Below are 23,386 nucleotides of genomic sequence, written 5' to 3' on the forward strand. Positions count from 1 at the left end.
GTCAGCAGGGCCAAAATCCCTCACAGGCTGTTCTTCCTGTTTGTAGAAGTCTCTTCATTCTCAGATGAGAAATGCTGAAACAATGGTTGTTTTGGAAAAAAAACTGTGTTTTTATGTAATCTGTGTGTAAGTGACTCACTTTATTAGGTATTTATTACACTTTTTTTTTTTTTTTTTACTTATTATTCTGCTGCTGAACTACTTCCAGGTTCAATGTGTTGTGTGTTCAGAGATGCTCTTCTGCATACCACTGTTGTAATGTGTGGTTATTTGAGTTACTGTTGCCTTCCTGTCAGCTTGAACCAGTCTGCCTCTTCTCCTCTGACCTCATTAACAAGGCATTTTCACCCACAGAACTGCAGCTCACTTGTTTTTTTGGGGGTTTTTTTCGCACCTCTCCATAAACTCTAGAGACTTAAGAAACGGTTTTGTGCATGAGAATCTCAGAAGATCAGCAGTCTGTGAGATACTCAAACCACCCCATCTGGTACTAACAAGCATTCCACGGTCAGTAACTTAGATCACATTTTACGTGATTCTGATGTTTGGTGTGAACAACAACTGAAACTCTTGACCATGGCCACATGCTTTCAATGCCTGGAGGTGCCTATGTGTACATATAGCCATGGCTCAGTCTCTTAATTAATGTGTCCACCAATGTCTGTTCATACACTATACCACAAAAAAAATTAGACTAAAATTTGAAATTTTGCTAAAATGTCAGATCATGCAAATGATTGGATTTCTCACCCACCGTTTCAAACCGCAGCTTAGTAACATGTGGTTCATACATTTACAGGGGGTGTCAATGGACAGCGTCATGCATAAATGAAAGAACTGGAGACAAATCATTCATGTCCTAATATGACACTCTCCATTCACTAAACTCTCCATTCCCTTTTGTGAAAAAAACTGAAAACCTAAATTCACTTCTCAGTAATCTGAGTAATCTTAACATTCAGATGTTAATGAACAGTGCCCAGCGATTTCTTGATGAACGCCGCGTGAGTGCGCCGTTTTGCTGCCCATCAGAATGCAGATGACTTGAATAAGAGCGTCAGTATATTGTATAGTGTATTTGCGTCACTGGATATTTTACCTTTGCGCGCGCATGTGTGTGGGTGTTTACCCGTCTGTGTATGAGACCGTTTCCGCTAGGGGGCGAAATTCGGCGCATCGGATCACTCGTTCACTCTCCCCCGATTAGAAGTTGCATCTACCCGGGAGAGAGTGAGGAAGATGGCGGCGGATGATCGCTCCCGGTCCGAGGCTGCACGGCAGCGACGGCAGGATCAGCTCCAGCGGTGGCTGGGGTCCGACACTGACCGAACAATCCCCGAGACACGAGAGCGGCCTGCAGGCAACGGGGGACGGCGGGCTAGGGTTCGCTTCACGCAGGGCGCTGTGTTCATGGCTGCTTGCTCGGCCGGGGACCGAGAGGAGGTGGCTGCATTGCTACGCCAAGGAGCCGACATCAACCATGCCAACATAGACGGACTGACAGCATTGCATCAGGTTAGAAGCGCTGACTTCCTATCAGGTTTACTTGTTTCTTCTTCGAGCTGAGCTGCCGACCCCAGGTGTTGACATATTCACAGCGTACCTGGTAAAGAATGGGAATCCCGGCATGTCGATTCGTGAACTGGCGCTAGCCTTTGCAGGCTAACAAAATGACAGCGGCGAAACCCAACACGTCACTCTGCTAGCTTAGCTAGCCTGAACTTGTAAAAGTTGTTGGACGAGGCAGCTGAAAAGTAGATAAAAGTTGCTTAACTAGCTGGATGGCATTTTAAACGTTATCTTACGTTTACAAAAACGGAAACAACAGCAATATTTGCGTGCTAACTTTCGCTATTGGTGTAGCAAATTAGCTATTTTAAGAAAGTGCGGGGTTATATAAAGCAGACCGTCACTGATTGCCCAGCAAAAGAAACGGGCTGGGTCTGCTAAGCTGGGCTGAAGTGACAGATTTTCACGGGCGCAGAAGTGACGCTATACGTGGATATACGGAGGATTGCTATATAGTGCTCGCTAATGTTAGCTACCTGTTTTACTTGACAGCATTGCTGCTGTGTAAACTCTGATATAGCTAACGCGCTAATTTTAGCAGTTTAACACGAACTTCAAGAAAGCGTTATCATTGCAGGCTTGGATGGCACCGATTATTTTCAGGCGATGGGTTTGGACAAACAGTTCTTTGTGTAGTGTTTCTTTATCATAAATAGCTATGCTGGACGGGTCAAATCGCACGGAAGAGACTTTGTAAAACTCGAGTCGAAAAACTTCTATCAAAAACAAATTACTTAAATTGAGGTAACTGGCTAACCGTCTAGCGCTTGCTTTTGATTTCAAAGGAAGTAGCAACGCGGAAAGTACAGTTTTGAGTTGGGGCTCTTTTTGCTCTATCCCCCCATTTTTCCTCCCCCATCCCGTTGTGTTAGACATTCGGGCAATGCCTGCTGTGGAGTGCTTAAGATCTGGGTCAGAAAACCGAAGTGGCAAGTTGTTGTCACTTCGGCAATCAACAATGTCATTCATTTGTGATACAAAGTTACTGTATAGTAAAGTTAGCTAGCTTCTTTAGCGACAGTGCTCCATAACGTTAGCATATCACCAACCAATATCCCCATAGCACCACTGGGGAATACTTTCCTGGCCGACATATAGCGCTCTTGATAGCTGTTGATACTCCCAATTATGTCATCGATAGAAACGTAAACGTGTAAATTACTTGTGTTATCGAATTACAAACAATCCTCACACAATTATGATTTTTTTCGTGAAGTGGTAGCCTATGTAAATTTTGCAAATCGTGCTGTGATGTAAGAATTTCGACTCGTGTACCGACAAACAACAGTTTGTAACTTCAAACGTTTTGTATGTGGCTGGGTGCGCATGTGATGGTATTCATACCAGGATGTTTTGACTGTATTTTGTTACCCGCCTTCATCCATGAAACAACCACTAAGCTATAAAGTTACAACACCGACGCCAGAGTTTATGCTGGGGGGGGGGGGGGCTAGGTCCAATTTTTGGATAAAACAGCATCAGCTGTTTTGACCAAAAATGGTATGTATTAATAAACCTATTAATGTTTACTTGTTAATATTGAATATTTTAATATTTACTGTTCTTTATCATGATTAGAGCTAAAATATGTGACGCAGTTAAAGGTTACTACATCTTTTAATAAACATAATCACACTAAAGATTTCGCCACTTTCAAGTTTTCTCATTTTCAATGAAATGCTAAAATCTGATCCTTAATGTCACTACCGGCAAGGATGCTTCATAGTTTATGGGACTTATGCAACATATGATGCTTTGGGAGATTTGATTTAAGATTATCTACTACTGAATGGTTTCTGGTGGGATCAGCGCAGAATGCTACCATGCATGGAAACAGAGAACCAAGCACAACATGGTCATAATTAGCTTCAGGCTGCTTCTCTTCCCAGCGAAGCAATGCAGACTGTCAAGGTATTACCATTATTTGTTTACAGAGCAGGTAATAACTTCAATACTAGCATTCATGGTGAAATGCAAATGTTCCAGAAGCTAGTGGTTGACCATAAGTTAACAAACTCTCTTGTAGTCAAAGTGGAGACAAAGCTGGAAATTTGGAGATGTGTGTGAATGTGCTCAGCTAGCATGGACACTAGGCCAGGATGACTCTTGGTCAGGGCTGTGGATTTGCTGTAGAGTGGAACCCGGAGTTCTGCATTGTGGTGAAACCTGACTGTGTACCCACGGTAGCAGTTGGGCCTTCCCTAGAGATCCATATCACTGATGGAAAAGGGTGAGTTGCTACAGGAATGAGTCGCTCTTTGCATTGCTGAAAAAATGTGAATATAGGTAAGGGAAGCCAACAGTCAAGCCTGGCCAGAACACCCAGAGAGAGAGACTGGGCCAGAGACTAGCCACGTGTAGCCTAGCCTCGCATGCTAGGCCTATGCCTCTCCACTGTACGCCTGAAGAAGGCAGCGCCCCACCCACTATTCAGGACCGAGCCATATTTTATGACCAATCACATCGTCCAGGCAAGTTTTCCTCCTTCAATGTACATTTTCCCTTGTAGGGTAGAGAGAAATAAAATAAACCATTTTTATTGAACACATTTGTTAAACCTTAATGCAAGTTTTCATTATTGTCACCAGTTGTTATCACAAATACCTGCGAGCCACTTACAGTCCGAAGCCCTGTCATTCTCACTACATCTCAGATAATGTAGGCGAAGCCCTGTCATTCTCACTACATCTCAGATAATGTAGGCGAAGCCCTGTCATTCTCACTACATCTCAGATAATGTAGGTGAAGCCCTGTCATTCTCACTACATCTCAGATAATGTAGGTGAAGCCCTGTCATTCTCACTACATCTCAGATAATGTACGTGAAGCCCTGTCATTCTCACTACATCTCAGATAATGTACGTGAAGCCCTGTCACTCTCACTACATCTCAGATAATGTACGTGAAGCCCTGTCATTCTCACTACATCTCAGATAATGTAGGTGAAGCCCTGTCATTCTCACTACATCTCAGATAATGTAGGTGAAGCCCTGTCATTCTCACTACATCTCAGATAATGTAGGTGAAACCCTGTCATTCTCACTACATCTCAGATAATGTAGGTGAAGCCCTGTCACTCTCACTACAACGCCCTGTCCCATCTAATTAATATTTTATATATACAGTGGGCTCCAGTATTATTGACACCTTTGATAAATATGCAGGGAAAATACTGTAAACTAAAAAAATAATACAGTTTGCATCTGCCAGTGCTTCTATCCACGGAACATGGATGTTGTTTTCTACAATGTACTACGACAAAATCTCAGCCTCCTAGTAATATGGTGGTTAGATGCAGAGGCAGTTTTTTGGAAATTTGACCAGGACACAGGCCAAAGTTAAGACTCTTTCTGAGAAAATATTGTGGGATCTTTGCTGACCGAAGTGTAATCTGTTTAAGGTATGGCGAATTCTGACCTTAATTACTTAATTTGTAACATTTTCACCGTTTGACATTTTATCTGCATTTCTTGATGAGCCCATCAATGGCGGCCAAAGACTATTCTTGTGTCCCCACTTGAAAACTTTCACCATGACATAATCTACCACCAGTAATTACAGCCAGTTAGTGCATGTACACACACACACACACACACACACACACAGTGTCCCCATCACTGTACGTGCAAATTAGATTTTTGGGGTTCGGAGGAAGCATTCACTGCCCCGCCAGCATTGATTCCAGCAGTAACTGCAGCAGGTGCAGCTCCTGTGTGGCGGGGGGTGAAGTTTAGCAGTACTGTGTACTTCCGCCCACAGTACTCTCTGTCAAAGACATGCTGTGTGCCTTTCAGTACTGTAACGGCTGTCATGTGGTATCACCTTTTCACTACTCATTGTGCAAGGTTCATATTCCACATCACAGTTTTGCAAACAGCAATAGACACCAGAAGTTCCTATTAGATCTGTGAAATTGCTTTTGACCGGGTGTGAATATGTATATGAACGTTCTTGCTTTAAATATGCCCTAAGGAAATGTTCTTCTCTGCTCCAATTGAAAGTCAAGGTTGACCTACCTAAAAGATGTTGACATGGGATCAAGTAGTTGATTGACAGTGGTATTCCACAACTGCTGTGTGTGAGTGCCAAAAAATAATTCTTGTTTGTGGTTGCATGAAACTGATTTAAAAATACAAAACCTGAAATTTTTAAAATGGTATTTTGCGTAACGATGAGTCTCCAGGTCTTTAAAGAGAAAACTGTCCTTTTATGGAAAAAGCCTTTTTTGCATGAGGACAGTTCCTATGCAAAGTCATCTCGTGTTGGCTTTTTTTTTTTGTATCAATGCACTGTGTCTAAACCTTTCAGGTGTGAGATAACAAAAATGTGATTTGAATGTTCTTAACTGAACATTCATTTTCACGATCACTTTGATGGTCACTTGTCCTCATGTCAGCTCATTTCTCTACAGTTGTTTCATTGTTAATAAATGTCTCAGATGGGCCTAAAAACCACGGCCTAAAAGACTCCCGACCTCATGCAGCCTTCTGTCTGTTTCTCTGTTCTCTCAGGGCCTACCAAATATAACCACCTGTCTGAACATTGACCTGGCTGGTTCACATTGCGTTTCTTTCTTCCGCCTTCCGTCCTTCCTCCCTCATCCTCTCTCCCTCCTCTTGCCTTGCCTGTTGTTCGCCGGTTGCTTGGCAGCCCAGTTTAAATATACACTCCGAATTTTCCATTCCCTCAGTCCGCAGTTCCTCCGCTCCTCTCTCTAGGTTTTTTTTCCCCCCTCTCCCTCCATCTCTCCGCTTCAGAGCCCGTCCCCCGCTCCCTTTCTCCTCCTCCTCCGGCCGTCCCGTCCCCACAGGGGGCTTCAGGGATTTCGCAGAGCGCAACGGAAAAAGGTTTCTGGCATCGGCCGCGGGCCGCGGGCGCAGCAGAGGTCCAGCTCGGCCCCGGGCCGGGGGAACGCTGCGATATTATTTATCAAAAACGCCGTCTGTGAACCCTCATGCAGTCAGCAGAGACCACGGAGTGCCTCACGCCTAATTTGGCCTCTTGTTCTGTGGTTTTCTCATACGAGTGCCATTTGTTGTTGAGGAGTGTATTCGTGGCTGTGTTGCCCTCAGAAATGACAAAATGGTGGGATTGTGGAAGCTGAAACTGGACACTGAGGTGACGTGATGGAGGTCCGTCGTTTTTGGCTTCTCCCCTCCGGCCTTGGGTGGAAGTTGGAACAGACGGTAGACTTGTGACGTAACCAGCGAGGCAGCGATTCCAGTGTATCATCAGTGTGTTCCTGTCCAGGGCTGATTTAACATGGCCTCTTCTGATTTCTGATCCACATCATTTATCATGTGATGTGATTTAGCTGAAGCTTTTATCCAAAGCGACTTACAGTTGATTAGATGAAGCAGGGGACGATCCCCGCTGGAGCTATGCTTGGTTAAGGGCTTTGTTCAAGGGCCCGACAGCTGTTCAGATCTTATTCAGTACGTAGTCTAATAATAATTGTGTGATAATAATTAGCACTAAATTTGATTTTACGTGACGTGAGTGCAAGACTCTTTAGTGAAGTGACTGCTGTTCAGAATATGGAATATCTCCATTTGAATCTTTCAGGAAAATAAAATGTGTGTTATTACTTGCAAAGTACTTTCATTGATAACATCTTTTCTGAGGCCAGTCTGTTCTTGTTTTATAGATAATACGTAGTGCATGTCTGGGAAGGTTGTCTTCCCAGAAGATGTTAATTTATCACCAGTAGGATTCCGTTAGACTGGATGAAACCAGGGGAATTGAATGTTCCTCATATACTTCTTGTCTGTCATGAAATCGCTCACCAGAATATGAGAATATCCTTCTTTCCCCAGCTGCTGAACCCTCTGAAGTGCAGTGTCCAATAGCAGCACTCCTTACACCGAACCTCCCAGCACAGTGTCCAATAGCAGTGCTCCATACATAGCACCTCGCAGCACAGTGTCCAATAGCAGCACTCTATACACAGGGCCTTGTATCGCAGTGTCCAATAGCAGTGCTCTATACACAGGACCTCCCAGCGTGGTGTCCAATAGCAGCACTCCATACTCAGGGCCTTCCAGCACAGTGTCCAATAGCAGTGCTCTATACACAGGGCCTTGTATCGCAGTGTCCAATAGCAGTGCTCTATACACAGGGCCTTCCAGCACAGTGTTCAATAGCAGCACTCCATACTCAGGGTCTGTCAGCACAGTGTCCAATAGCAGTGCTCTATACACAGGGCCTTGTATCGCAGTGTCCAATAGCAGTGCTCTATACACAGGGCCTTGTATCACAGTGTCCAATAGCAGTGCTCTATACACAGGGCCTTCCAGCACAGTGTTCAATAGCAGCACTCCATACTCAGGGTCTGTCAGCACAGTGTCCAATAGCAGTGCTCTATACACAGGGCCTTGTATCGCAGTGTCCAATAGCAGTGCTCTATACACAGGGCCTTGTATCGCAGTGTCCAATAGCAGTGCTCTATACACAGGGCCTTCCAGCACAGTGTTCAATAGCAGCACTCCATACTCAGGGTCTGTCAGCACAGTGTCCAATAGCAGTGCTCTATACACAGGACCTCCCAGCGCAGTGTCCAATGGCAGTGCTCCTTACACAGGACCGCTCAGCGTAGTGTCCAATAGCAGCACTCCATGCTCAGGGTCTCTCAGCACAGTGTCCAATAGCAGCACTCCATATTGTTTTCAGTAAGGGCTGTCTTCTTGCCACCCTAAAGAAAGAGTTTGAGGTGCCATTTTATGTTTTTTTTAAATTTATTTATTTTTTTTAGACTTGGTGATTCCAAGAGGCAACCAATCTCTGCAATTCTTAAACAGTGATCCTTTGGTTCTTTATGGCCTCCCTCACCATCCGTGGGGATGTGTGCTTTCATCCTGCAGTGCTACGTGGTGTAACTGTTTAGGTATTTTTTGAACCAGACTTGTGATGGTCAATATTGGCATTGACTTCTGAATTCACAGTCCTTCTGCTTTTCCCATGCTGATGTTTCCTTTTTTCCTGATTTTAATTCAGGAAGTGATGGAACAATACAAAATAGATCTTTTAGACTGAAATTAACTAAATTAAGTGAAAGTTTATTGACAATTTCACTTTGATTTTATATATTTGTTAGGATTGCGAATAATTTTGACTCCTATGGTTTCCAGATTACCAAATAAAAAACATTGAAACATGAAAGTATTTAAATAAAAGTATATAGTTGTCCCATATGTTTGAACATAACATAGATAATTACATGTAGCTTTTTTCTTATTAATTTTGTATTAAGGGTGACAATAATTATGGAGCCCACTGTATATGGGAGTAAATGGGGGATTTTGAGGAATATGTTGGGGGGAATAAAATCCCAGGCATCTGGCGACGTTGGCTATCCTCCCAGCATTCTCCCAGAGGGGCACTTCTTGTCACAGGGGGCCTCTGCAACTGCCTGTTAGCCAATCAGAAGGCCAATCGCATCTGGGCTCCTGCCAATGCTCCGGTTCCCAGCTCTCCCTGAGAAGTGGATATCCTCCGATACCAGCATGACTGCATCAGCTCCATGGGCAGTTTGGATTTGCATTAGAGTCTGTCTGTGTGTGTGTGTGTGTGTGTGTGAGAGTGTGTGTGTGTGTGTGTGTGAGAGAGAGTGTGTGTGTGTGTGTGTGTGTGAGAGAGTGTGTGTGTGTGTGTGTGTGTGTGTGTGTGAGAGAGTGTGTGTGTGAGAGAGTGTGTGTGTGAGAGAGTGTGTGTGTGAGAGAGAGTGTGTGTGTGAGAGTGTTTGTGTGTGTGAGAGAGAGAGAGAGAGAGAGAGAGAGAGAGAGAGAGAGAGAGAGAGAGCGAGTGAGAGAGAGAATGTTTAGTAACTTTCACAAATAAAATAAAACACTTATTTTAAAGATCTGTAAAACATTACGATTGGACAGAATTTGCAAGTCATGACATGCTTGTAAAATCTGGTGAATCAGGATTTATTTTTTCATTTGGAACATAGTTGCCTCATACTAATTCTCTGCTGCATCTCCACCTCTAGTTTAAGCATCATGCCTTGCCATAACACACTGAATTACACACTCCCTTTTTTTGCTGTTAAACACTCAATTACACACTCTTCTTGAGAGCTTTTTGGTCACTAGTTAGCTAAAGCTTGCCAGTCTTTTTGAGTGGATGGTATCCAATGGCTTCACTTCTGGCCTAACTTCAGTATTAGGGATCCACAGTAATAGTGGGATCCTTTCAGTGTCACAGAAACATTACTGTTTCTAAGAGTACACACTGCTTTGATTTAATTTAGTCTTATAGTCAGGAGTCAGTTATTTCTATATGTTCTCAACTCAAGTGCCGAAGTTGAAATATATTGTTGCACATATAAAATTGGTTACTTTCTCCCTTCGCAAGTTGTTTGATGTTGGTGCTCATCTGCCTCTTCCATGGATCTGGAAGGTGCATTGGAGTTTGTTTAAAAAGTAAATAACAAAAGTATTTGTTATTGATATTGGCCCAGAATTTTGATAGTGTGCATCCCTATCCTATGTCCACCCACATGCGCCCGTCCCATATGTTTCCCTCCTTCACTCTTGTGATGGTGCAGCCTTGCCTCATGCCCAGGAGGAAGTCATCTGGACCTCATCTTTGAAAGAAACGGGTCGAAGTGTTTCTGAGACAGCCCCTCCGACTCTGTGACCGGCGCAGACCTGGTCAGGCTGAGAGTAGACTGTGCAGTTAACCTGGTCAGGCTGAGAGTAGACTGTGCAGTTAACCTGGTCAGGCTGAGAGTAGACTGTGCAGTTAACCTGGTCAGGCTGAGAGTAGACTGTGCAGTTAACCTGGTCAGGCTGAGAGTAGACTGTGCAGTTAACCTGGTCAGGCTGAGAGTAGACTGTGCAGTTAACCTGGTCAGGCTGAGAGTAGACTGTGCACTTAACCTGGTCAGGCTGAGAGTAGACTGTGCAGTTAACCTGGTCAGGCTGAGAGTAGACTGTGCAGTTAACCTGGTCAGGCTGAGAGTAGACTGTGCAGTTAACCTGGTCAGGCTGAGAGTAGACTGTGCAGTTAACCTGGTCAGGCTGAGAGTAGACTGTGCAGTTAACCTGGTCAGGCTGAGAGTAGACTGTGCAGTTAACCTGGTCAGGCTGAGAGTAGACTGCAGTTAACCTGGTCAGGCTGAGAGTAGACTGTGCAGTTAACCTGGTCAGGCTGAGAGTAGACTGTGCAGTTAACCTGGTCAGGCTGAGAGTAGACTGTGCAGTTAACCTGGTCAGGCTGAGAGTAGACTGTGCAGTTAACCTGGTCAGGCTGAGAGTAGACTGTGCAGTTAACCTGGTCAGGCTCATAGTACTGTAATATTAACCTGGTCAGGGGATGGTAGGAGTGACGAAACAGAGGGAAGGAGAAGTCATTTGGCCTCGGGTTGACTGTGTGGGTAGCCATCTTAGTGTAGCATACGAATGATTATGTTTCATCTTGTTGCTGTGTTTGTTTATGTGTAACTGGTGCGTGAGCCCACAGAGATAAAGTTATATCCACATTGTCATTTTGGCAGTTTGAAATTTCATATGTTTCATACGTTGCTGATATTCATATTTTTAGCTTAGTCGGGATGGAACAGACTTAGTGGGGATGGAATAGCCACTGCTAGAACAGTATCATTAGGTTTCAGTTGGCTCAACCCTGCCACATTTGTCACTTATTTTTAATGACTTCTTTGCAGCTAATTCTCAGGCCATCGTGGCCAGCCAGCTAACTTTACCAAATGTAACTGAATTTAGTTGCCTAATAACGACAGCTACTTAACATCAGTGAATGCTGACCAGCCTTTTTTTCACTAACCCAGCAGTAGCTGTACAGCCAATCCATACATGTTTCCTCTTCCACTCCTCATCCTTCTATTGGCCACATGCTTTTCAGATACAGTACACAGCCAAGCCCAGAAACATCCCAAATTATTTCAGAATAACAAATACAAGCAAGGTATTGGCCAGAAGTGAACACGGACTCAGGTGGCCAGTGCATCATAGTAGTAAGACTGTTTTAGATCCTGTATAGTACGCTTTAAAGCCAGTCTTGTGGGCTTATTATGTGCTTTAATAGGTTCTGTTTGAGGATGCTTACCTCTTTCTGCACAGGCCTGTATTGATGAGAACGCGGAGATGGTGCAGTTCCTGGTGGAGAGCGGCAGTGACGTGAACCGAGGAGACAATGAGGGCTGGACCCCCCTGCACGCCGCGGCCTCCTGCGGCTTCCTGCAGATCACCAAGTGAGTGGGCCCCACACTAACCACACTAACCACAGCCCCACACTAACCACACTAACCACACTAACCACAGCGCCACCACCACACTAACCACACTAACCACACTAACCACAGCGCCACCACCACACTAACCACACTAACCACACTAACCACAGCCCCACACTAACCACACTAACCACACTAACCACAGCGCCACCACCACACTAACCACACTAACCACACTAACCACAGCGCCACCACCACACTAACCACACTAACCACACTAACCACAGCGCCACCACCACACTAACCACACTAACCACAGCGCCACCACCACACTAACCACACTAACCACAGCGCCCACCAACACTCTAACCACAGCGCCCACCAACACACTAACCACAGCGCCCACCAAGCACTCCATAAACACACTAACCACACTAACCACAGCACCCACCAACACACTAACCACACTAACCACAGCGCCCACCAAACACTCCATAAACACACTAACCACACTAACCACAGCGCCCACCAAACACTCCATAAACACACTAACCACACTAACCACAGTGCCCACCAAACACTCCATGAACACACTAACCACCACGTCCACCAACACACTAACCACATTAACCACAGCGCCCACCAAACACTCCATGAACACAAACCACAGTGTCCACCAAACACCGCATAAACACACTAACCACAGTGTCCACCAAAACACTCCATAAACTCACTTACCACAGCGTCTTCTATCCGCAGTGTTCACCAAACACCCCATAAACCACAGCGTCTCATAAGCACGACGGCAACCAAACGCCCCGTGAACTCACTCGTCTGTAGCATACATGTGTGGTATCAACTGAACACTGCATCTGTATCACATGTCTGTAGTATCAACTGAACACCATATCTGCAGCATACATGTGTAGCATTAACTGAACACATTTATCCAGCAGAAACTGCCTACATTATTTACATTGTGCCGTCCATAAAATGGACAGCTTGGGGGTCCGGGGTGTCCCCTTGCGTCCTTGTCGGAATCGGTGTGAACTTCGTCAGGGCCTTGAGGATTGGACTTTACGCCAGTTGGCTGATGGTTGTGTGCATTGTAGTATTATCTATGTGGGTGTTTGTAAGCTTTGAATGTCTGACTGCAGAAGTAGGAACTTTTGTGCCTTTGTCCTGGTTGCAGGTACCTGATTGAGCATGGTGCACGGGTGGGGGCGGTGAACAGTGAGGGTGAGCTTCCTCTGGATGTGGCCACAGAGGATGCCATGGGGAGGCTGCTAAAGCAGGAGATCAAGAAGCAGGGTGAGGAACTCAGCGTCTTTACCCTGTACCCTAAAACACAACCCCCTTTCCCCTTGTACCCTAAAACTATTAGGTGGCCTGTAGCGTAGTGGTTAAGGTAAATGACTGGGACACACAAGGTCGGAGGTTCGAATCCTGGTGTAGCCACAATAAGATCCGCACAGCCGTTGGGCCCTCCAGGGGATGTTTGTCTCCTGCTTAGTCTAATCAACTGTGCGTTGCTCTGGGTAAGAGCGTCTGCCAAATGCCTGTAATGTAATGTAATGTAATGTGAAACCCTCTCCCTGTACCCTAAAACACAACCCCACCCTCATACCCTATAACACAACTCCCCCTCCCCCATACCCTAAATCACAACACCCCCCTCCCTCCTTACCCTAAAACACAACCCCACCCTCGTACCCTAAAACATAACCCTCTAAATCACAACCCACCCTCCCCCGTACCCTAAAACATAACCCCCCCATCACTGCTAGCATCATAATAGAGTTCCATCTGTATGCTTCTTTAGATGGACAATTCTGCTCTTATCTGTATTGAATTGGGTGTTTAATGGCCAAACTCCATAAAAACAGGAGCTTATTAACTGTTATGTGACTGAAGCAGGCGAGTGAGTGCCGGACTGCGCTGAGAGCACAGTGACGGCGGCGTGACTGTTTCTGTGCTGAGCACGTTCATGTTGTAATTACATTACATTACATTACATTATTGGCATTTGGCAGACGCTCTTATCCAGAGCGACGTACAACAAAGTGCATACCCATAACCAGGGCTAAGTGCGCTGAAAGACCCTAGAGGGAAGTACAATTTCAACTGCTACCTGTACAACAGAGGGCCAAATTTTTATTTATTTATTTATTTATTTAAACAAAGAAAGAAACAAACTAACAACAGAGCAAAAGTGACCAGTGACCGGAAAGTTAACTAGTAATGTCTTTCTGATGGTGTTTATTTACCCTAATCTAGGTGCATAACTACATAACACAGGTTTGTTGTTTTGTACACTGAGATTTTGTATTAAGTGATAGTTTGGGATCCCTGTTGTGTAGGTGTGGGTCACTGGTGTAAGTATTGGATAAGCACTGGCTTAAATGTGTATGTAGATACTCACTGGTGTAAGAATTGGATAAGCACTGGCTTAAAGGTGTACGTAGAAAACTCGAGTTGTAATGATAATTTGCAGTGCATATGTGCAGTGTCTTGAAGTCAAATGCCTTTCTAAGTGAGGAACAGTAGACACCTCCCAGATTCACGTACAGCTGTGCTGAAGCAGAATAGGAGAGGTCGCCATCTTTTTCCTGTACCATCTTTGATTAAGCTGTTGCATGACCTGATTTCTCGGGGCTAAACTGCTGATTTTAAGGTAGGAACAAAAATCAGCAGGGCCCTTGGCCCTCTAGGACGAGAAGGGGGTCTCTAAAGAAGCGATCTCACCAACAACTCTCAAACTGGAATTTGGAAGTGACACTTTTGGTCACATGGTGACCTCCAAGGCCCTTAAAGCCTGGAAACGGTGCCAGGCACAGACTGCTGTAATGGACGCGCGTTCACTACAGAGCAGTGCAGCTCAAATGCTGAGTAAAGGTTGAGTGAGTCGAAGGGGACGCAGCAAAATGGCTGAAATACCTGATGAGGTTCCTGTGGTGTTCATCCACCTCATGCCCATATACACCAAGCAACCTCCACCCTGTGCCTTTCTGCCTGCCTACCTGTCTGCCTCTGCCTCTCTCCCTCTCCATTTAATCCACCCCGCACCCCTCTTTTCCTGTTCACCGTCCCGCTGCCCTTCCCCCCCCCCTTCTTTCTCCTCACCTCCATATTTTTTTGTCTCCATCTCCCAGGTGTGGATGTGGACAGTGCCAGGCGCGAGGAGGAGAGGGTGATGCTACAAGATGCCATGACGGTTTTGGGTGGGCATGGCACCCTCACCCCCCACCCGAACACTGGAGCAACTGCACTCCATGTGGCTGCTGCCAAAGGCTACGTCCAGGTCATGAAGTGAGTGCTTCCAGGTCATGGAGTGAGTGCTTCCAGGTCATGAAGTGAGTGCTTCCAGGTCATGGAGTGAGTGCTTCCAGGTCATGGAGTGAGTGCTTCCAGGTCATGAAGTGAGTGCTTCCAGGTCATGGAGTGAGTGCTTCCAGGTCATGAAGTGAGTGCTTCCAGGTCATGGAGTGAGTGCTTCCAGGTCATGGAGTGAGTGCTTCCAGGTCATGGAGTGAGTGCTTCCAGGTCATGAAGTGAGTGCTTCCAGGTCATGGAGTGAGTGCTTCCAGGTCATGGAGTGAGTGCTTCCAGGTCATGGAGTGAGTGCTTCCAGGTCATGAAGTGAGTGCTTCCAGGTCATGGAGTGAGTGCTTCCAGGTCATGGAGTGAGTGCTTCCAGGTCATGGAGTGAGTGCTTCCAGGTCATGGAGTGAGTGCTTCCAGGTCATGAAGTGAGTGCTTCCAGGTCATGGAGTGAGTGCTTCCAGGTCATGAAGTGAGTGCTTCCAGGTCATGGAGTGAGTGCTTCCAGGTCATGGAGTGAGTGCTTCCAGGTCATGGAGTGAGTGCTTCCAGGTCATGGAGTGAGTGCTTCCAGGTCATGGAGTGAGTGCTTCCAGGTCATGAAGTGAGTGCTTCCAGGTCATGGAGTGAGTGCTTCCAGGTTGTAACGCTGGGGCACCGTCAACTGAGGCACTTCTTTGCTCTTGGTATTGGGTGCTTGGTTTTGGAACAGGCCATGGGCCATTAAATATGATGTCACACCAGTTCACAAGACCGCAAGTACAGAAATGGAGAATTCTAGACTATTATAGTTCTATAGGCCTGGGGAGCTGGGTGGTCTTCCTCGGTAAACCAGCAACCAATTTAGACCTAAGAAAATGGGTATATTTCACAAACCTGGCTGAGACAATCCACACTCACCCCCACCCCCCCTCTCTGCCCTCCCTCTCTCAGGGTGCTGCTGCAGTGTGGTCAGGATGTGGACTGCAGGGATGCAGACGGCTGGGCTCCGCTGCATGCCGCAGCGCACTGGGGGCAGGAGGAGGCCTGCAGCCTGCTGGCCGACAGCATGTGCGACATGAGCCCCGTGAGCAACGTGGTGAGGCCCGCTCAACCATCAGTCCAGGCCCGCTCAACCATCAGTCCAGGCCCGCTCAACCATCAGTCCACCATCAGTCCACTTCTTATTTCTGTTACGCTCTTCACAACGCGGCTTTACAGAGAACCGCCCCCCAAGAGTACGCTAGGGCGGCAGTGACAAGGGAAAACTCCCTGGCTTACAGGAAGAAACCTTGAGCAGAACCTCACTCTGGTTGACACCGGTTTGTTATGAGAATGGCTGTCAATATAATGAGATGAATGTCCAGTAATTTAGTCCAAGCATAGATGACTCCGGCGAGGTGGAGGGATGGCAGGAGCACCAATGGGAGGCACTGTCAGGCAAGGGGACAGGCTTGGTGCTACAGCTGAATCAGCAGTGGGTGGCACTATCAGGCAAGGGGACAGGCTTGGTGCTCCAGCTGAATCAGCAGTGGGTGGCACTGTCAGGCAAGGGGACAGGCTTGGTGCTCCAGCTGAATCAGCAGTGGGTGGCACTGTCAGGCAAGGGGACAGGCTTGGTGCTCCAGCTGAATCAGCAGTGGGTGGCACTGTCAGGCAAGGGGACAGGCTTGGTGCTCCAGCTGAATCAGCAGTGGGTGGCACTGTCAGGCAAGGGGACAGGCTTGGTGCTCCAGCTGAATCAGCAGTGGGTGGCACTGTCAGGCAAGGGGACAGGCTTGGTGCTCCAGCTGAATCAGCAGTGGGTGGCACTATCAGGCAAGGGGACAGGCTTGGTGCTCCAGCTGAATCAGCAGTGGGTGGCACTGTCAGGCAAGGGGACAGGCTTGGTGCTCCAGCTGAATCAGCAGTGGGAGGCACTGTCAGGCAAGGGGACAGGCTTGGTGCTCCAGCTGAATCAGCAGTGGGTGGCACTGTCAGGCAAGGGGACAGGCTTGGTGCTCCAGCTGAATCAGCAGTGGGTGGCACTATCAGGCAAGGGGACAGGCTTGGTGCTCCAGCTGAATCAGCAGTGGGTGGCACTGTCAGGCAGGGGGACAGGCTTGGTGCTACAGCTGAATCAGCAGAGGGTGACACTGTCAGGCGAGGGGACAGGCTTGGTGCTCCAGCTGAATCAGCAGTGGGTGGCACTGTCAGGCAAGGGGACAGGCTTGGTGCTCCAGCTGAATCAGCAGTGGGAGGCACTGTCAGGCAAGGGGACAGGCTTGGTGCTCCAGCTGAATCAGCAGTGGGTGGCACTGTCAGGCAAGGGGACAGGCTTGGTGCTCCAGCTGAATCAGCAGTGGGTGGCACTGTCAGGCAAGGGGACAGGCTTGGTGCTACAGCTGAATCAGCAGTGGCAGGAGGGAGTTGTACAGCTGGTCTTGGGCTGGAGCTCCGGGCCAGGGGGGGGTGTGCAGGAAAAGTTGGGCTAGCGCTCCGAGCAGGTGCCCACAGTGGGGAGAAGAGAAAAGTAACATTGTTAGGGGGTCCAGATGGTAATTGGTTAATCACAGCAGGAGGGAGAGGTGCCTGTGTGCGATAAGGAGAACCCCGGCTGAATAAGGCTATGGCAGCATAGCTCAGGGAAAAACAGCCATGAGGGCAGGCTTGAGACGGTCACCGCCAGACCATGACTTGTTCTGCTTAACACAGCACTACCACTAATGATCCAATACACTGGATACCCATGTATACTGATCTGACACTGATCTGACACTGATCTGACACTGATCTGACACTGATCTCGCACTGACTCAGTTTTCATTCATGATAAAATGCTGAGTAAAGGTTGTGTGAGTGTGTGGGCATGTGTGTTTGCATGCGTCTGTGAGTGAGTGTGTGTGTATGTTTGTGGGTGATGGAGTGTGTCGCTGTGTGTTGTTCCTGCAGGGGCAGACCCCCCTGGATGTAGCTGATGAGAATGTGGTTGACACCCTGCAGGAGCTGATGAAGAAACAGGAAGCTGTAAGTCTCCTCTGATTGTCTGTCTGCTCCGTTACCCTGACGACCGTGACCATGTTCTCTTCCAGTGGCAGTGCATGTGGCCTGTCTGTGATGGAGCAGTTCTGTTTCATACAGGAGTAACATGGAGGTCTGCACCTCACAGACAGATTCACTTAACAGTCAGATGAGGGGTTAAGAGCTTGGTGTTGTTTTGGTTAAATTAGTTCAATGTTATGTGTCAGTCAGACTGAACTACCGCTCCCGAAATCCTTTTAGCTTGTTTGTCTGGAACGGGCATGTTTAACCCAGGCTGAGAGGATTGTGCTGAGAATGCGTGTCTATAAACATGAAGCTAGTTGAAGAGGACAATGACACCATTGCTTTCAAAACAAATAATTGACTTCCCTCCCTCCCTCTCTCTTTCTTCTGCTCCCTCTCTTTTTAACCCACTTTCTCTCCCTCCCTCCCTCTCTCTTTCATGGTCTCTTGCTCTCTCTCTGTAGTTGCGTACAGAGAAGCAGAAGATGTCCCCGACCCCTGTCATCGGGATCAGTCCCTCAGTCACTGTGGCACCCACGCGCCCCAGGAGGTATGGTCTCACGTGTGTGTGTGTGTGTTTATGCATTTGTGTGTGTGTGCGTGTGTGTGCATGTGTGTCATGTGTGTGCATGTGTGTGCATGTGTGTGCGTGCGTGTGTGTGTGTGTGTGTGTGTCTGTGTCTGTCTGTCTGTCTGTGTGTGTGTGTGTGTGTGTGTTTGTATTTGTGCACGTGTGTGTGTGCGTGTGTGTGCATGTGTGTCATGTGTGTGCATGTGTGTGTGTATGTGTATGTGTCTGTGTGTGTGTGTCTGTGTGTGTCTGTGTCTGTCTGTCTATCTGTCTGTGTGTGTGTGTTTGTATTTGTGCACGTGTGTGTGTGTGTGAGTGTGTGTGTGTACGTACGTGTGTGTGTGTGTTTGTGTTTGTGTGTGTGTGTGTGTGTGTGTATGTGTTTGTATTTGTGTACGTGTGTGTGCGTGTGTGCGTATGTGTCTGTGTGTGTGTGTGTGTGTGTCTGTGTGTGTCTGTGTCTGTGTCTCTGTGTGTGTGTCTGTGTCTGTGTGTGTCTCTGTGTGTGTGTGTGTGTGTGTGTGTGTGTGTGTGTATGTGTTTGTATTTGTGCACGTGTGCGTGTGTGCGTATGTGTCTGTGTCTGTCTGTGTCTGTGTCTGTCTGTGTCTGTGTCTGTGTCTGTGTGTGTCTGTCTGTGTCTGTGTCTGTGTCTGTGTCTGTGTCTGTGTCTGTGTCTGTGTGTGTGTGTGTGTGTGTGTGTGTGTGTGTGTGTTCTGCTGTTTCTTGTCACCACTACCATAATTTAGAGTCTCCAAAGCTGTGCTGAGGCCATGATGTCACTGCTTTCATCACCATGACCTGCTCACACAGAGGGTTCTCACAGCGTTGCTGGAGCACGTGGATGTTTTGACAGCATTATTACTGTAATCCTCACATTTCTACCTACCTGAAGACCTGTGGTTTTTCACTTGGAGCATTGTCTCAAGTACCACCATTCAAAAGTAAAAAATATTAGTATGAATAGCTATTTTTTAAATCAACTCAAATCATGGAGCACTGCAGTGTGTGCTGGTTTCAATGAGTACCCCATTTATTCCCTCTAAATCAGTGGCCTATATTAATGCAAGTGCTAAAATACAGCGAAAACCTCCAGGACTGGAGTTAAACCTGCAGACACTGCGGCCCTCCAGGACTGGAGTTAAACCTGCAGACATCAGACGTTGTGGAAGGGCTGTTTTGTGTACACCCAGCTGATTGGTTGGTGCCATGTTTTAACCCTTTAAGGAATGATATCACAAATATATGATTAGAATGTTCTTAACTGAACATTCTAGTGCTGATGTAACAATCACTACTATTTATTAAAGGCAATTGAGTTCTAGAACACTGACTTAAAATTTTCGAGAAGGAAAATTCCAGAAAACCTACTCCTCAGAGGGCTAAAAGCTGGTCCCAGCACTGTGTGTGTGTGTGTGTGTGTGTGCGTGTGTGTGATTGGTCGCTCACTCACTGGTTGGCTGCACTGTGTGTCTTCCCCTTCACTGATTGGCCCCTGCATGCTGGCTGTGGCCCCGCCTCCTGTCCCTCCTGGCCCCTCCCCCCCAGGACTTCAATATCTCGTATGAGCAGCAAGGAGAAGATCAGCCTTCATGGACGGGAGCGCCACGCCCCCCCCGCCCTGCAGAGCAGCCCTGCTGAGGAGGAGGAGGAGGGGCCCCCAGGCGCCGCCCACATCTCCAGCTCTGAGGAGGAGAGCCAATCAGAGTGTGATGAAGAGTCAGGTGAACCGCATCTCCGACACGTTTGGCCAGAGCGTTCGCGGTGCTGAATGTTGAATGATGGTGCAGTTGGTATGGCTGTGTGAACCGTATGTGGTTTTTTTTTTTTTTTTTTTACAAATTCATTGATTGGAAATTGGCTTTTTTTATTGACTGGTAAATATCCCACCCGCAGAGAAAATGAAAACACGAGAAATCATCAACAACCTGAACAACAAGCGCAACAGTTCCACCCCCCCAACCAGCACCACGGTGACCAGCGCCACGGCAACCTTGGGGAAAAAGGTGAGTGTGGCTCCACTTTGAGGAACAGCGGAAGGGAAGCAATTGCAATAACCTCACGCGCTCACGGAGATAGCATGTTTACATTACATTAATGGCATTTGGCAGACGCTCTTATCCAGAGCAACATACACTTGATTAGACTAAGCGGGAGACAATCCTCCCCTGGAGCAATGCTGGGGTACACCGGGATTAGAACCACCGACCTTGCGTGTCCCAGTCATGTACCTTAACCACTACGCTACAGTCTTCCAGTCTTGTAGAGTTACACAGCATAGAGACTCGATGGACCTATGCCATTGCACTGCATTACATTCATTTATCCAGAGCGACATTGGGAGATGACATAAGTGGATCGATCCATCAGAGTTGTGGGAACAACAGTATCTGGCTAACAGCTGTCACAAACCGGCCAGTTAAACTGCCGTCAATAAAGCAGGAGCGCACTTTAGCCATACTAACCGAAAACCAACATGCTAATATTGAGTATGCGCATTGTTGCCCTAAGGCTGAATGCTGTTAGTAGTGTTAGTCTATGTAAGTGAAGGAGCTGGCTGAGGGGATATGTTCAGCTCTTAGCATTGCAGGGCTTTATAATTATGTTATCCGAGGTGGCACAATTTTCCAGAATTTGATGGCTCTTTCTTTGATGCAGTTTCGCATGCAGGGTCTCAATTGCATACTTATCCCATTCACAAACATGCAAAATCAAACTGTGCAATCGGTTTGATTATTGATTCCAATTTCGAGCCAGATTCTAATGCTAATTTTTATTTTGATGGCATAGACAGCCCTTCTTGCTTTCTCTTTCGGTTCATTCATGGCCAAGCTGAAATTTCCTGTGGAATGAATTTTTAAGCTTAAATAAGTATAATTAGTTGTTGATTTAATTTTTTCCTCGGGCAAAGTTTTGTGTGATTCCCTGAGATCCGGACTTTTCCTGAAAAATAAATATTCCTGTTTTCTTTTGGTTAACTGCCAGGGTCTGACAGACATTTTCTAACAGAGACAGGTTCTGTAATGCCTATTTTGTGGCCTACAGGAGAACCATGTCATCTGCACACAGAAGACATTTTATTTCTGTGTTATACACTGAGGCCAGGTGCAGATTGCTCCAGTTAATTTATATAACTGTCTCATTCCACGCCCCTGAGTGAAGAAATCTGTGTTTAGATCCAATTTTAGGGTGGCCTGTAGCGTAGTGGTTAAGGTGAATGACTGGGACAAGCAAGGTCGGTGGTTCTAATCCCGGTGTAGCCACAATAAAATCCGCACGGCCGTTGGGCCCTTGAGCAAGGCCCTTAACCCTACATTGCTCCAGGGGAGGATTGTCTCCTGCTTAGTCTAATCAACTGTACGTCGCTCTGGATAAGAGCGTCTGCCAAATGCCAATAATGTAATGTAGTGTAATTTTAACTGCATATTTACTATTTGTGTGCATTTTAATGAAGTTTTGATTTGATGGCATATAGCAGTCCCCCGACACCACTTTCAATACATTTAAAGAATAAGCTATCATGCCAAATAGAATTAAATGCTTTCTGGAACTCAACCAAGCCAGCAAATATTTATATATATTTTTTGGTTTACATATTTATCGACTAAGAGCGATTCAAAGACTCCCATGACACGGCCACACAAAGACCCAGTTACCTCTCTGCGACTACGTGTCGCTGGGGGGAAGGCTCTGACTGTCATTTGTGCGTATGCACCAAATGGCAGTTCAGAGTATCCGGCCTTCTTGGAGTCACTGGGTGGCATCCTGGAAAGGGTGCCACCCGGAGACTCCATAGTTCTGCTGGGCGACTTCAACGCTCACGTGGGCAATGACGGAGAAACCTGGAGGGGGGTGATTGGGAGGAACGGCCTGCCTGATCTGAACCCAAGCGGTGTTTTGTTATTGGACTTCTGTGCTGGCCATGGATTGTCGATAACAAACACCATGTTCGAGCATAGGGTAGCTCATAAGTGTACTTGGTACCAGAGCACCTTAGGCCAAAGATCGATGATCGACTTTGTGGTCGTATCATCAGACCTGCGGCCGTATGTCTTGGACACTCGGGTGAAGAGAGGAGCAGAGCTGTCAACTGATCACCACCTGGTGGTGAGTTGGATCAAGTGGCCGGGGAGGCTGCCTGACAGACCCGGTAAACCCAAACGTGTAGTGAGGGTGAACTGGGAACGTCTGGCGGAGGCCCCTGTTCGCGAGGTCTTCAACTCCCACCTCCGGAAGAACTTCTCACGCATCCCGGGGGAAGCTGGGGACATGGAGTCCGAGTGGGCCATGTTCAAAGCCTCCATTGCAGAGGCGGCAAGCAGGAGCTGTGGCCAGAAGGTCATCGGTGCCTGTCGGGGCGGCAACCCAAGAACCCGCTGGTGGACACCAGCGGTGAGGGAGGCCGTCAAGCTGAAGAAGGAGGCCTTTCGGGCTTGGCTGGCCCGGGGGTCCCCTGAAGCAGCAGACAGGTACCGGGTGGCCAGAAGGGCTGCAGCTTCGGCAGTCGCTGAAGCAAAAACCCGGGTATGGGAGGAGTTCGGGGAGGCTATGGAGAAGGACTTTCGGTTGGCCTCGAGGAAGTTCTGGCAAACCATCCGACGACTCAGAAAGGGAAAGCAGGGCTTGTCTCAGGCTGTTTTCAGCAGGGGAGGAGAACTGCTGACCCGGACTGGGGATATTGTCGGGCGGTGGAAAGAGCACTTCGAGGAGCTCCTGAACCCGAACAA

At 47.2% G+C, this 23,386-nt stretch overlaps 1 protein-coding gene across 4 annotated transcripts in view; it reads left to right on the plus strand.

The window, feature by feature from the left end:
- Window positions 1-1,143: 1,143 nt before the first annotated feature.
- Window positions 1,144-23,386, plus strand: part of zmp:0000001167 (protein phosphatase 1 regulatory subunit 12A) — a 45,033-nt gene continuing 22,790 nt past the window's right edge. For 3 of the 4 annotated variants that reach the window (XR_009704983.1, XM_061221532.1, XM_061221535.1), the window contains exons 1-9: window positions 1,144-1,515; window positions 11,652-11,782; window positions 12,957-13,075; window positions 14,917-15,073; window positions 16,019-16,163; window positions 17,996-18,070; window positions 18,553-18,638; window positions 20,208-20,383; window positions 20,556-20,665. Coding sequence is in view for 3 of the 4 variants with exons in the window: in XM_061221532.1 (XP_061077516.1) it covers window positions 1,240-1,515; window positions 11,652-11,782; window positions 12,957-13,075; window positions 14,917-15,073; window positions 16,019-16,163; window positions 17,996-18,070; window positions 18,553-18,638; window positions 20,208-20,383; window positions 20,556-20,665 (1,275 nt within the window). In the remaining variant the exon portion in view is untranslated. The remainder of the gene's footprint in view (window positions 1,516-11,651; window positions 11,783-12,956; window positions 13,076-14,916; window positions 15,074-16,018; window positions 16,164-17,995; window positions 18,071-18,552; window positions 18,639-20,207; window positions 20,384-20,555; window positions 20,666-23,386) is intronic. The other variant, XM_061221533.1, reaches the window with a different exon arrangement.

This window comes from Conger conger, chromosome 15 (genome assembly GCF_963514075.1).
Source record: "Conger conger chromosome 15, fConCon1.1, whole genome shotgun sequence".
NCBI classification, from domain to species: Eukaryota; Metazoa; Chordata; class Actinopteri; order Anguilliformes; family Congridae; genus Conger; species Conger conger.